We start from the raw sequence: 14684 nt of genomic DNA, 5'->3' as shown, positions 1-14684 counted from the left end.
CAAACCTGCTTTCTGTGATGCTTGTAAAACAGCAGGAACCTGCGCCTTCCGAAAACAATTTAAAAAACATATTTATAAATGAAATTATTTAAAAAATGAACTAAAAATTAATTACTAATTTAAATTATGAGAGACATATAGTACTATATCTGGACATGACAGTGAAAAATAACAATACAAATAAATTGTTCATTCAAATTAATAATTTGTGGCAACAAATTTGTCTTCTGTATGCAAAAAAGTTGTATTTTGTGTGCACAAATTAGCATTTTGTGCAAATACTTTAGTACTTTCGTGTCATAACTTTCTATACTAGTTTGTAACCTCAAAACGCTCATTTGTGCATACAAAATACAAATTGTGGCCACAAAAAAATAATAATGTATGCCAGGAAAATACTAATTTGTGTGCACAAAATACAAATTTGTGTGTGCCAAAAAAACATTTATGTATAAAAAATAGGAAATGACAGCCACAAAATACTAATTTGCACACACAAAATACAAAATTATGACCATAAAATGCTAAAAACACACAACACAAATTTGTGGCCACGAATGCTCATATATCCAAATAAAAGGTTAATTTGTGCCTGCAAAAAACAGATTTGTGTCCAGAAAATACTGGTTTATGATACAAAATACTCATTTTTGCCACACAACTGACAAAGGTGTACCCTAAAAATACCAATTATTTACACAAAAAACTAAAATATGGCCACAAAATACAAACTTGTCTCAACAAAATGTTAATTGCACCCAAAAAATACAAATTTATGGACAAAATGGAAACTCAAAGCACAAAACTCCAAAATGCTCATTTGTTTGCACAAAATACTAATTTATCTGCTCAAAATTTGTGAGGACAAAATACAAAATTGTGGCTACAAAATACTAATTTGAGCACATGAAATAGAAGGTTGTGGTCACAAAATACTTATGGCTGATGTTATTTGCTCATAATTACACACAATCAAGCACAAAAACTGGTGGAAATTCATGTTGGCCACACATCATATGTGTGGCAAAGTTGCTGACATATTTCATGTGTGTTCAAGGCTGAATTTTGGGGTCGGTCCCACATTTTTAGAGTACAAGTTTTTAAAGTGTAGTATTGCCCCCATATATTTTGATAAGTACATGGAAAAAAGTCACTTGTGCAGAATCGTGCGTCCAAAATACTCATTTGTACTAAAAAATATACAAATATTTTTATTAAAAATACTAGTTTTGCCTGTAAAATTCAACAAAATGCTAAACTGTGGCAACAAATGATTAATTTGAGGAAACAATTTGCTTTTGGTATTTTTTATGGCATATCAAGGACTCTGTATTTTTGGTAAAAAAAAAAAAAAAAAAAAAAAAAGAATGAATGAATGAAAGAAAATAAAAAAAAAAATCCAGGCATAAAAAAACTGTATGCACAGGAGGCTTTATGACAATAATATGTATTTTTAGTGTCTTCTCGTTATTTTTTCAAAAGTTAATTTTACAATTCTACTTGAGTATCATTATTTTTATACTTATTTTAAAACATAAAGCTGTGGCTGACCGTCACGCAGACGCAGACACAGACGCAGGCGCAGACGTGTCCCGCTGCTCTGCAGTCTGATTCACGAGCTGCTCGGAGCTGACAGGGAGGAGCTCCAGTCCCAGCAGCCCGCAAAGCCTCGCTTCTCTCGGTGGAAGGAAGCGGAAATACACGTCGAACAGCGTCTGCTACCAGCTAGCTTCAGGCTCCGAAAACGGGCTGCGAGCGATTCCTCCTCGTCGGTTTGCTCTCCATAGGAAGCGGGGAGAGCTCAGTTACACGGTTGCGTTTTGGTTATTACGGAGACGGATTTGAAAACGGAATATCGTGAACAGTAAGTAATTCTCGTGTCCTTTTCTTCGTGTGAAAGTTGTACTTTTATTTTCTCGACGGCTTCAGTAGTGATATGTGGGCTAACTCTGAGTTAGCACCAACAGCTTGCGCTGTGAGGGAAAAAAATATGTTTTCTGCCTTTCACGTTTTCTATTTCTGCTCGTCCTCGGGGACGCTGAGTTGCGTTGGGCCTCGTGGTTTTTATCCTGTCGCCGGTTTGTACGGGTGTTACCGCGGATTTAGTTGTTGGTGTAATTAAATTGGGGGTAAGTTTGATAATGACACCGCATCGCAGTTATTGTTGCTCGACCGTTAGCTCTCATGCTAGCTCTAGTGTTCTAGAACAGTGGGCGCAGTCTATTCCCTGGAATGGGTTCCATCTATATTAATCCCTATTGATTCAATAATGCCGCTTTTTAATCGTTAAATAAAATACTATTAAACTTTATCTTTAATGTTATTGTCTATGAAAACGACTTGTTTTAAGTGAGTAAAGTGACGTTAATCTGGACACCCCAAAACTAGCCTCCTAGCTTCTTTTTTTAAGGTTTAACTCTAAATTCGCTGCTGGTTCTATGTATTTATGGAGAGATTTGTGTTACTTGTTTATGTTAAAGGAAGTAGCGCCACGTCGCCTCACACATTATTCATTTTAGAGAAGTGTCCGGGGAAGATCTGCTTTTATCTGACTCAAGTTTTTTTTTTTTTTTTTGCTAAACGCGACGGAATTGGTCGAAAAATGCGCTAATTGGCGAAAGTAGCCTGTTGAATGGCTGTGTTTGTTGTTCTTTTGTTGTCATCTGGCTCGCTGTCAGCTTTAATGACCTGACTAAGTAGTGAGTTGTATCAGAGTGAGCTCATCAAAGCTGTCCGGTAGCGTATTAGAAAACGGCATAATGGGATAACGAGTCTCTATCTATTTAACTCGACAACTTTAGCTTTAGCTACTGTATCACTGTCAACAGCTTACGAGTGATTTATCCACCCTGGAGCTCCCTGGTTTGGATAAAGCTGTTTGGGAATTGTCACTAATTATTATGTGATTCTCTTAAAGTCAGAAATGATCACTCTTGAGATAATTATGGGGATATAAATGAACTTTTTCTTTTCCCATTTTAAAGCTTCCACTTGTTTATTGGTTCTCAAATCGTTTTTTAATGGCAAACTTGTTTTAAAATAGTATTATAATGAAGTCCCTTAACTGTTGCAAGGAACCGTTTTCTGTCTGGCACCATTCACTCATTTTATAGAAATGATATAGTCTGACAGTTTTGAAACACCACAAATGAGGAAACGGACGTTTTTCTCTGTGGCGTTGTCCCATCTTTGTCTTGATGTCTTAAAGACCTACTCAGATCATCTTTTTTTATCGACTGTAAAATCATTCCTAGGGATCTTTTAATTGTGATTTTTTTTTAAGTTTTTAGCCAATATTTTTAAAAATCTGTCGTTTTCTGGAACAAAATTGCTACACAGCAGCAGTACTTAATCAGAAATTGGTCTCAGTCGTGAGCGTGGAGTAAGCCTACCTTCATTTCCCATCATCCCTTTGTTTAGATTCTCTAACTAGCTTCACACTCCCAGCCTAACATTAGCAGAGCCACAAAAGTGTCAACCAATGTTGGAGCAATCCAGTTATACAATTTTGATCCAGATGTCGGCACAGACGAGGAAAACTAAGACCTACATGGATCTATTTTTCTACAAGTGGATTTATCGGAATGGAGCGGAGCAGGGAGCTTGTGGTCTGCATCACAGCTTTAAGCTTTTTCAAACCGCGTTTTTGTCTACTCACCACAATCTGAATAAATACATACTTAAAACTACATTTTAAGCCTAATTTTCTTTATTTATGCCGTCCATCATGAGAATAATGCCAAAAGAATTTTTTTCATCAGAGTGGGTCTTTAAACACTTTTATTTGTGCAAATTATCTCATTTGCTGGAAGGGTTCTTAAAAAAAATAAAAATAAAAACGCAGGAAACAGTATAAACACTACTAAAGATTTTTGATAGTTGAAGTTTTTAGCATTATAAATGAACTTTTGTTTTCTTTTTTTCATTTAACATTCCTTCATATATAATTGAGGATCCTCATATTTGAGAACCACTTGTTTAGAAGTGTCCTCACGAATGCAGTAACGAAAACCCAACTCTGATCGCCGCGTATTTTCTGATCTGCAGGTACAGCACTGCGCCCTGTATGTGAGGTGAAAGTCGTGAAGGAGCGGGACAGGAGGAGAGACTCGGAGAAGCACATCCATCTGCCCACGGTTGTCTGGATTCTTTCAGGTTCTGTCGTAGAAACCCAACGGCATCCAAGTCCAGTTCCAGCATGGAGGCCATCGCCAAATACGATTTCAAAGCTACTGCTGATGATGAGCTCAGTTTCAAGCGTGGAGAAGTCCTCAAGGTAAGGGGGAGTACTTTCAGAAGCTGTGAAAGAATATTTCTGTTTTGACTGTAAAGATTTACTGGATCAAAATGAGTTTAGACAGCTTTTTTGCAGTTCTCAAAATGTAAAAGATCAATGATCAAAGATCTCCTCCCTGTTTTGTAAAGCTCAAACACATCGAATATTGTGTGACAGTGATTTCATCACTTTATTTTTAAATCCTATTCACCCCGTTCAGTGGAGTGGAGCTTTTCCTTAGAAGGAATATTGACATAAAAAAATTACATTCTCTTCTCAGTTATTAAGACTTTTCTCTGGAATTCAACAGAACTTTACATCAGATTTAGTTGCTTTTGAAGAGTGAAAATATAATTTTAATCTGGCTACGATGATTCAGTGCTAATGTACATTTGTACTGCCGTTTCCTGCACAGTAACACTTTAGACTAGGCTGTGTGTGGCTAAAAGAGACAAAGGGGAAGTGTACAAATGCAAATGTTTTGAATGTTTTATTTTTTTTTTCCATGAGCGTTTTTATATGTCAGAGTTCAATGTCTTGAGGATTGAATTATCTATTGACAAATCATCATACTGAGCTCCACCTTTTCTGCCTTTTATTTTTGGCTTTAGTCAACCTTTAACCATAGAGAGCGGTCTATAATCCAGCGAGAAGCTGCCTCTCAAAAGCCCCACTCTTAAGCTGCTGTCTGATCATACAGAGACTAGCCTCTTACGTGCAGCATATATAAGGGCTCACTTGCCTTCCATGTTTTCAGTGTTGTTGAATTTCTTTCAGTTTAATGTATATAAAATAGTTGGAGAACAATTTTTTTTGGGGGGGGGCAAATTTTGACGTCACAAATGAGTCGTCTTCTTTGTTGAGGATAACTGCTGTCTTATCCTGAAAAGAGATTTTCACCGGAGTCTTGAAAAGACTTCTTATCTCAGCAGGGGTGGGGGATTTAAAGGCAGAAAGAAAAAGTCTTCTTAGAAAAGGATTGGCCAATGGCGAAGCAAAAACCTGAGCTCTGTTAAATTTGCATTAAAAAAAATGACAGTAATTTTAGTCAAAAGTTCAACAGTTTGATCAAAACATGCTTCTCCATTTCAGCAGATTTCACATCTATCCAACAACTTTCTCATCTCTCTGCCCCGAGCTGACATCATTAAAGATTAAACCTGTCTGTGGAGGCATAAGTAATAAGCTGGCATTGAATATTATTCAGGAGATGTGTTTTGTAACACATAATGGACTAATGGTTTTAAGCTTAAAATGTGTTTTTCACTTCCCTTTAGTCTTTAATTCCAGCTCGGGTTAACAGTGATGAGGCACATGTTGCTTTGCACACTGTAAATGTTCAACTTTAAAGCAACATCAAAGCTGATTCTGAAGAAGATATTTTTAGTTTTATGGTACTAGTTTTATTCCAGTAATCCGCTGGTTGGTTATTACAAAAAAGCTGTTAATGGTTAGCAAAGGACTAAATTCCTAGTTATTTTTAAGACCCCCACCCTCTTTTTGTTCCTTAATTTTATTTTTTCTTCTCTTCCTTCAAAAAAAATATCACTTGTTCTGCTTCCAGTCATTTATGAAAACCTGGAGGAAGCAGGCTTCTGTCGTTCATGAACTTGTTTGACCCCCAGCCATTCCAGTGACCCAAGGAAGACCTAAGAAACAGATCAGCTAATCATGATAATCCACCACCATGCTGGGTGATCTGGACTTAACTTCTCTGTTGGGTTACAAGCTTACTTTTCCACTATTGTCTGATTAAAATCTTTTTTTTTTTAATTTGTAACTGAAAATATAAACTAAACCATAAAAAATGTATTAAAGTGTGTTTAAAATGATATCTAAAGATAATAGCCAACAAATCTCACTCTCTTTAACCTTTGGTTGGGGAATAGCAGTTTTTAAACTAGTTAAAACATTGATTCATGATGTTTAAGACCCACTCTGACAAAAATTGCATTTTCAACATGTTCTTGGGGCATTTTACTAATGATGGAGGACACAGGTAAAGACATTTAGCTTAAAATTGCTTTTTTGAGTATTTGTTAAAATTGTAAATCAGGAGCAGATTAAAAAAGTTCAGATCCTATTTGTGACATAGAAAATAACGGCCCACAAGATCGAAGACGACTAATCCCTATGTCTTCATTTTCCTCGTTTAGTTGGGGTTATTTTTGTGTTTTTACTGCCACACTGCAGAAATTATGTCCCAGACAACTGCAGTTTAAAAAATAAATATAGGCTAAAATTGAATAAGTATAATTAAGACTATTGGGAATGCTTTTGCAATAGATCAAAAGGTGATCAGAGTGCAACTTTAAAGCTTTTAGTGCTTTGTTTTCAAAAAAGACATGGCTGCATCTGTCCCCCTTCCCCTCGCCGCCTTGCTCATATGTTACCATTTTCTTAAACGCTGTGTTCATTCATGTCCGCTGTTTGCTGCTTTGGTGCATCAACTACTGTTCACTTCCATCAGCTCCTTGGATATTTCTGACTCAACTCATTTGCTGTAAATCAGACCAGATGAAACCAGAGTGTTCCAAACTGCAAAACGGAACCTTTTTTTAGCCCCTAGAGTTAATCTACCCCCCCCGTTTGTCTTCTCCAAAAGTGTCCATTAGAAGCCCATTGTGGTCAGTAAATGTGGTCATTTCGTGCCGCATTCATGTGAACGTAAAAGTTCAGTCTGTTGGTCCTTCAAAGCTTCATTTTACTGGCATGGCAACCTTTAAAAATGATAATCATATGCTAAATTTGGGTTGTCTACAATCCAATATCTTGATATTTTCCAGACCTACACTGTGAATAACAACAACAAAGAACTCTTAGTTTTCTTTTCCCAGAAGATAGAAATGCAGAGTTTCTCATTTTTACCGAACGCCTCAGCAAGACGGCAGCAAAAGCTGATGTTACAAAAACTAAAAATCTTCTCAGCCAGCAGGAATACTCACCATTGGCCTTCAAAGCACCAGAGACTCAGATTGACAGGATTTTTGGAGTTGATGTGCAGAATTTCTGCTTGTGCGAGATGTTGTGTGTGTCATTGTGGTCTCTGGGGTGGTGCTGCAGTTATTTCTCTTGGTAGTTCTTCTAGAGCCACTGTGGGTCACTTGTGTTTAGGGTTCATGTTTGGATGACAGAGCCATAGCCGTCCAGCCTTTGGCAGCAGGGCCGAAGCGAAGCTTCAAAAACATCTCTAGAAAGTGGCGGGGCTGATAAAGCTGCAGCTCAGATTTTCCTCTTTTCCTCTCATGTCCTCACTTACTTTGCTCTCTGCATTAAGCTTGTCAAACCAGTTGAAAGTGTTATGTAACTTGCATTAAAACCAATCTTATAATAAATTCAGATGTCTACTGACAAAATCATGATGAACAAAAGTGCAGAGTTGCATGCTGAGAAGTGTTTTAATGATAAGTGGAATCTGTGTTTTAAAACCTTTTTATGGGCTTTTGCTTTGCCTGGGAAGTAGATGGAGTTAGCATCTGAATATAGAGAAACAGTTTTGTTTTTTTTGTGTTGACTTATGTTCAGTGCGGGCTCTTTGCATCTGTCACTTGTGCCGTCTGCTGATGCCAATACTAAACAGTTCTGCTCGCGGGACAAAGACTCCCTCTCAGAGGAGAGCAGCTCTGTGTGTAGGAAGCCTCCTTCAGCTTCCACTGTTTCAGTGTCACGTCGAGATGGTGGCTGTCCTGCAAACTGAACCCTCATGTTGTCAGTATACAGAGAGAAGCTTTTTTTTCTCCTTTTTCTTTTTTTTTGCATATCCTTAAGTGATGACCTTTAACTGTAAAGTCAGCGGCATAATGCTTAAAGACCCACTCTGATGTATTTTAGGTGTTTTTATGGCATTTTTCTAATGATGGAGGACAAATATAAAGAAAATTAAGCATATAAATGCATTTTTGATATTCATTTATCCAATTTGTTGTGAATCAAAAGCAAATGTTTGGAAAAAAAATATTAGTGACGTAGAAAATATGCTGGATGATGCAGAGTTTTGGATTTTAGCTAAAACAGCTTATTAATAAATATTAAAACACTGGGAATGCTTTTAAAATGGATGAAAAGATGATCGGAGTGGGACTTTAAGAAAGAATGTTATTAGTAGGCCAGCCGTTCAATAGATTTTGTAATCTAGCCTAAGTTTAAAATTCAAAGTAACTTCGGAATTCAATCAAAATGAAAATATTACACAGAAAAAAATAGATAAACCTGATCTGTCAACATCATCCCTTTCTGAGGTGAAAAATCTTTTTATAGTAGCTTCCTCCATTAGTGATGAGAGATGCAGGTTTATGAACAGTTTTGGATAATCCTCTAGCAGCAAATTAGAATTTTTAAAATAAAGACAATAGATTCAAATTTGCAGTACACTTTTTTTTCCCCCTTTTGTTTGGGGTTTCCGCTCATTTCTGGATGAGAATCGTCTGGTAAATATTGGCTTTTGTTTGAGCTTAACAACAAAATTGCATGAGATACACTCATGCTTTTTTATATTCACTAACTTTGTTCTTAAATGCTTGAACTGAATACTTCTTTTCTTACTGCTGTTTTAGAAGTGCTTACAACATCCCATCGAAAAGAAAAACCACGTATGACTAAAAGTCTCAATCTCCCAATCTTTCTTCTGAAATTTAGCATTTGTTTGGAAGATCTTAAAACCAACGTCCAGGACTCAAATTTAAAGGTTTTTGTTGTAGAAATACCATAAATATAAATCTAGCTTTTTTTTTCTCCATGTTTTGGTGACTGCAAATTGCAATTACCAATAACCGCTAAAGCGCAATGACACATCTAAAAGCGCGTGAGTGAACTTGAGCAATGCTTAGAATTGATTTCATGGGCGTGTTAACTCTGTGGTAGTCTGCAGCAGTAGTTTTTCCTGGTACTCATTTTAAGTCTTCTCCCCACTCATGTGTTCTTTTTTTCCAGAAGGTTCTCTGTATTTTGTTGTTTTCTTCTGCTGCCCAATACACAGTAGATATGAATGAGTTGGATGACAACTAACTTAAGGAACCAGTTCTTTAATAGAAAAAATGTTGCTAACAAATTGTAAATTTTGACTGGATGATAAACTGTTTCTTCTTCTAAAATCCTACCTTTGTACATGGCCAATGTCCCAAGAACTTGTCCTAAGAACCTAAGGACTTTCATTTTAATAGCCTTTAAAGTAACAACGTTTTCCACTGAAACTTCTGTTTTCTAAATAAATCATTATGAAATGGTTATTCGCAGGAAAAAACTTTTTTTTTCTTCCTTTCCATTAAAGGAAGTTGCCAGTGGCCTGCTTTGGTTTGCAAACATTGTCAGTGTTTGTGGTCTGTTCTTTAAATAAATGCAGAATGCATCAAGAAATGCAATGACAGCATGAAATAGATTTTAAAATGGTCTCTTCTCACCCTCTGTAAGTGGTTTCTCACCCTAGTTTGGGTATTCTACCAGAGGCCTGGGAGCGTGAGAGTCCTGTGCAGTATCTTTGCTGTGCTTTTCTGTAGCCATTTATCCAGTCCACAGCCACCACTGTCACCTTCACCTTCCAAGCTTTCTCCAGTACCTGGTATTTCTCCTGTTTCTCATGTCCCTACTTGGTACTGCCACATTCACCACAACGGCTTTCCTCTGTTCTTTATCAACCACGACAATGTCTGGTTGGTTCTCCATCCTGTCCGTTTGTGTCTGGAAGTCCCACAGGATCTTTGCTCTCTCATTCTCTACAACTTTCAGAGGTATATAGTTATTTTCAGCCACAGACAATGAAAAAGCCGACTTCAGAAAAGCAGACGATCTATTGTCTTTAAAACACCCAAGTTGTTCTGCAACTTGGGGAAAGATCAAATTTATTATTTACATCCTTGAGTCGTATTCTGACATTCATAAGTAGTTTTTGGTCAGTGAGGCTGTTCAGATACAACACTGTTCAGGAGCAGCAGTGTGTTGTTGGTAAATACATGGCCGTTATTTGTATGTCTGATACAAAGTACAGATGTTTTTGGGCCACAAAGTCCTTATCCAATTTTAAATGTTAGGTAAAGGTCACAAAACGACCCACTTTCTACACTTCCAAGCAGCTTCAAAGTGTCTAACTAATGCAGCTCTTTCAATGTGAGTGGGACCACAAAGTTTTATAAGAGTTCAGTTGAGGCTGCAGTAGTAAAAATGTATTCAACAACACTACACAGGAAATATTGAACGGCACAAACGTACAGAATGTGGATCCAGTACATTTGCATAGTGCAGACTTGCGTAGTTTCCCAATGTGTTTTCTCATCAAGCGTAGACAAAAAAAGGGGAAGTTCCTCGTTTTATATAAAACCTCTATGCTAGTCAACATATTTCTGTTTAAAGATAGAGCAAGAAATCTTTGAGATTTAAAGCTGTGGGTGCTTTTTATAGTTTTAATCCAAAACCATTATGGGTTAACTTTTTCTTTTCTCTGAAACCACAAGCAGGCAGGTGTAAGCCATTTCCCTGAATAAAGATTAACCGTCCTTGTAGCAGAGGTCTTTGTACTCTGCCAATGAAACATTATTGTGATACTCTGTAAATTTATGTCTACAGAGTTCAAGTCTTTCTCTTGTTCTCTTCTCAACACCTGCATTCCTGTGGTGGCACTAATGGAAAACTATTGGTTGCTGTCCACAAAAACTGAAAAGATGAATAGCTTGGCATCAGTGGATATATTTACTGTTTGTCTACTCCAATGGTAGTTCTGTAGTTCTTCAGTTCCTCTTGTAGTTTTAAGCTTTCCTAAATTTGTTTGCTTAAAAAGAAAGGATTCTTTGGGACTTAAGGGAGAAAGTTTCCAATTTGTTTTTGAAGTATCACCAGTTGGGCATCAAAATAGGTTTTAGTTCAACTTTGAAAGCTTTAAATATTTTATAGGTTATACTACAGTCAACTAAAGTATAAAAAATGCTGTGTTTATTAAAATGAATCCCATTCTTGAACAGTTTTACTGTCAGCCTTTCTCTGCCTGACTTTAATGAAAACATTTACATTAGGACAAGCCTTTGTGAACCCAAGAGTCTGAGCTGGGCTGGGTTTGCTGTAAATTTGTCTGAACTCTTCTTGCATCTGTTCGTTCTCATGTTAATGCTACGATTGAGCTTCTTTCACATCCTGTTTGATGTGTCTTCCAACCCCCAGAAGCTTCCTGTCTCTCCAAAAAACAAACTCCAGCTACTCGAGCGTCAGCAGCGAACACGCCACAGCAGTGGATTTTCACAGCCCAGCACAAACACTTCCTTTCTGACAGTTAGATTTTCCAAGAGAAGTGTTGCAAACTGACCTAGAACCACTCTGATCCTTGTTCCTTCTGGGGTTGTAATATTAAAAAAAAAAAAGTCCATTGTCTACTCGAATATATTCACTCCATGTTTTCTTCAGGGTATTGATTTTATTTCTGTCCACTTAAATTCAGCAGAAAGGAACAATTGATCAATAATGTTCTTAAATCTCTTGAAACATGTCTGTTGTTCAGCCGTGTATTACCTGTTCTCAGCTACAGATGAGAAGGCCTTGTGTGCAGTTCTCAGTAAATACGTGGAAAATTCAAATATTGCCTCAGTCTAACATTGGAAGAAAGTGTTTGCATGAAGCACTTTGCACCTCGTCCTGTTTCATTATTTTAGGGCCTCTGCTCAAAGTCAACATCCTCCTCTCTTGTCCAGGGGCTGCTCAACTGTGCAGAGTTTAATACTGCTCTGTTGGTGAACTCTGCTCTTTTCAAACCGACTTTTTGCTCATTTAGACCAAAATTTCCTGCAACATAAATAGCCAAGGCTTCATTTAATCAGCTTAAAGACTGCAACTGCATTTGTCTCTGCATTTCCTGAGGACTAAAGTGCAAATGATAGCAGATGAGGGCAAAGCCTGTAAAACTCTACCAAGTCATAGTCAGTGATGCATTTATGAGTTTTTTTTGTTTTTGCTTTAGTTTCAACAACTATAACACTGTATCATTACAGTTTGCTTTAACTAGATTTGATTTTTATTTCATTATTGCATTCAAGGTTTCAATCGTCCACTTTGACTCGTTTATAGCTTACTGTGTCCTCCTGTTTTTTTCCAAACTCTCTCACTTTATCCAAACTTTATCTCTGATCAACTTTTCATATATCAAACCCCTAATTGTTCTATCAATATGTTTGAATGGTAGCTATATGCATGGCTTTTTACTGGACGTATGACTTTTTTTAACTATAATTTCTACCTTTATTTATAAGAGGAGATCAGAATCAACAAAACAAACATCTAAAACATTTTACAATGTCATACTCTTAAGATTTTCTGCAGTAAACAAAACATAAACATAACTGTTGCTTTTTATCATTTTACAACAAATCCTGAAAAGGTTCTCCGGAGTTTTTATATCCTCAGTTTTGCTGACAACAGCTCCAGTAGATCGATGGCAAGAAGATAGTAAATGAAGCCACAGCAACACCTAAACAAAAATGCAACAACTGCAAAACACTCACAGCTCTTTCATCTAAACTGACAACATGGTTTCAAACAGAAAACATCTTTTTTTTTAAGCTGACTATTTTTCATCTTTAGTGGAAATACCAAAAAAAAACTTTAGACAAACATTTTATTTTTTGTTCAAACTGTTGGCTAGATTTAAACAAAATACATGTATTAGAACTTAAGTAAACAGACATTTTTTGTCTATGAGAAACACTTTACAGCTTTACTTTCAAAATGAGAACCTTCATCGACACTGAATATCTATTTACTTCCAGTGTCGGTAGCGAATATGGTTTTAGTTTATATACTTGAAGTCCATTGTTATTCTGTAATTGAAAAGCCATAATTACATTGTCTGAAGTGTATTTTTACAATAGTCCACTATATTAATAAAGATCACAAATCTTTTGCAGCTCAATACTAGATGTCATAAATATTTGTGGTAATTTTTTTCTGGAACAAATCAGAGATATTCAAGTATGTGGATACTCTTTATTGCCCAAGTCTTTAGTCTTTATGACAAATATACCTGTACTGTATTCATCATTGTAAACATCAAAGAGGCTTCAGAGATAGATTTTTTTCTGTGAATTACAATCCAATAAAATTCAGCTTTTGTATATTGTTAAAAAACTTTGTGTACTTCAATGTATATTTGATCTGTTTGCATTTTACAGAAACACAGAGGTTAAATTTGATCAAATATTCACTTTAAAAGGCTGAAACTCTCCAGAATCCACCATAGCTTTCCTCGTCTGAAAAGAAGTGCCCTCGTTTTGATATTTGCCTTTGGGAATTTTCCTAAGCTGATCACAAGGACTGTGATTCTTCAAAGCACTCTTCTTTCTTTCTTTCATTCATTGCATTTTTTTTCTTCTTCTACCTCCTTGTGTTTTTTCCTCCTCCTCTTGTTGCTGCCATTATTGCTGCTTCTCTTTTTCCCCTGTTTTTGCTGCCTTATTCTAGCTCGTTTCCCCCGGTGAGCATTGAGTCAGAACTGTAATTACATCTCACTTCTTCATCTTCACATCACTCCCTTCTTATCTGTGCCATACAGACGAGGGAAGCTGTAGTTACATTTGCATTTTTGTAGTTTTGTGCCTCTTCTGGGTTGATTTATTTAACATTTTTGTGTTGGATGGAAACTATCCTGTGGTTCAGACTTCAGTCCAGCTGTTGCTGCCTCAAACCCACGTTTATGGTGGTTATCTGAACCTTCGAGCTAAAGGTTTTGCAGTTAAACGAAAGTGTAAAACATTTTCAAGACTTCCAGCAGTCTCACAAACCATTCATCGTTTTCACTTCAGAGGTGTAATGTGTGAGATCTACACCTCATGAGGGAACTTCCACAAGTGACAGTGGTCTCGCATATTAACCCCTTCCTTCATTAATAATTTGTATTAACCAACAGTTACATTTTATATACGTCTTCCTTTCTCCTTTTTTAATGAAGTAAACCTTCTGCTTTTTCCTTTTTCTTCTATCCGTATCCATCATTGTTGCACCATCAGGTTATTTATCCTACTAATGTGTAGGCAATTGTTTTAAAACCTTAATCTAGTGATAACCACATACTGTCCTTTTACGTTATTTAGTTGGGAAGTTGAACTGTTTTTTTTTTTTATCCTTTTGTGAGACCTAAATTTGTCCAGAGATTTTCTTTTTGTTGGAACAACAGACCATAAAATCAGCTGCTCATCAACACAGCTGACACTTTAAACAGAACCCAAGGCAATGTAGTTTAGCTTTCTTTGTTTATTTAAGTCCACTAAAAAGTCCTTTGGTCGGCTATATTTGCCTTAAATTGAGGTTCCTGTTGACGTGATCCCTTAAAAGACAGTTTAAACTCTTAAGGAGTGATATGTAGTGTACTTGCTGAGTGCTTCCTTTGCTGTTGCCTCTCTGCACTTAGACCCAGAACCAACAGAAGACATCAGCCCAGAGT

At 36.6% G+C, this 14684-nt stretch overlaps 1 protein-coding gene across 1 annotated transcript in view; it reads left to right on the top strand.

Moving 5' to 3' along the window:
- Positions 1–1551: 1551 nt before the first annotated feature.
- grb2b (growth factor receptor-bound protein 2b) overlaps positions 1552–14684 on the top strand; it is a 30192-nt gene continuing 17059 nt past the window's right edge. The window contains exons 1-2 of the mRNA XM_024272624.2: positions 1552–1864; positions 4048–4276. Of these exons, the coding sequence (XP_024128392.1) occupies positions 4199–4276 (78 nt within the window). The 5' untranslated portion in view covers positions 1552–1864; positions 4048–4198. The remainder of the gene's footprint in view (positions 1865–4047; positions 4277–14684) is intronic.

The sequence above is a fragment of the Oryzias melastigma genome, linkage group LG8, assembly GCF_002922805.2.
Source record: "Oryzias melastigma strain HK-1 linkage group LG8, ASM292280v2, whole genome shotgun sequence".
Classification (NCBI taxonomy): domain Eukaryota; kingdom Metazoa; phylum Chordata; class Actinopteri; order Beloniformes; family Adrianichthyidae; genus Oryzias; species Oryzias melastigma.
This window is presented reverse-complemented; position numbering and strand designations above follow the sequence as displayed.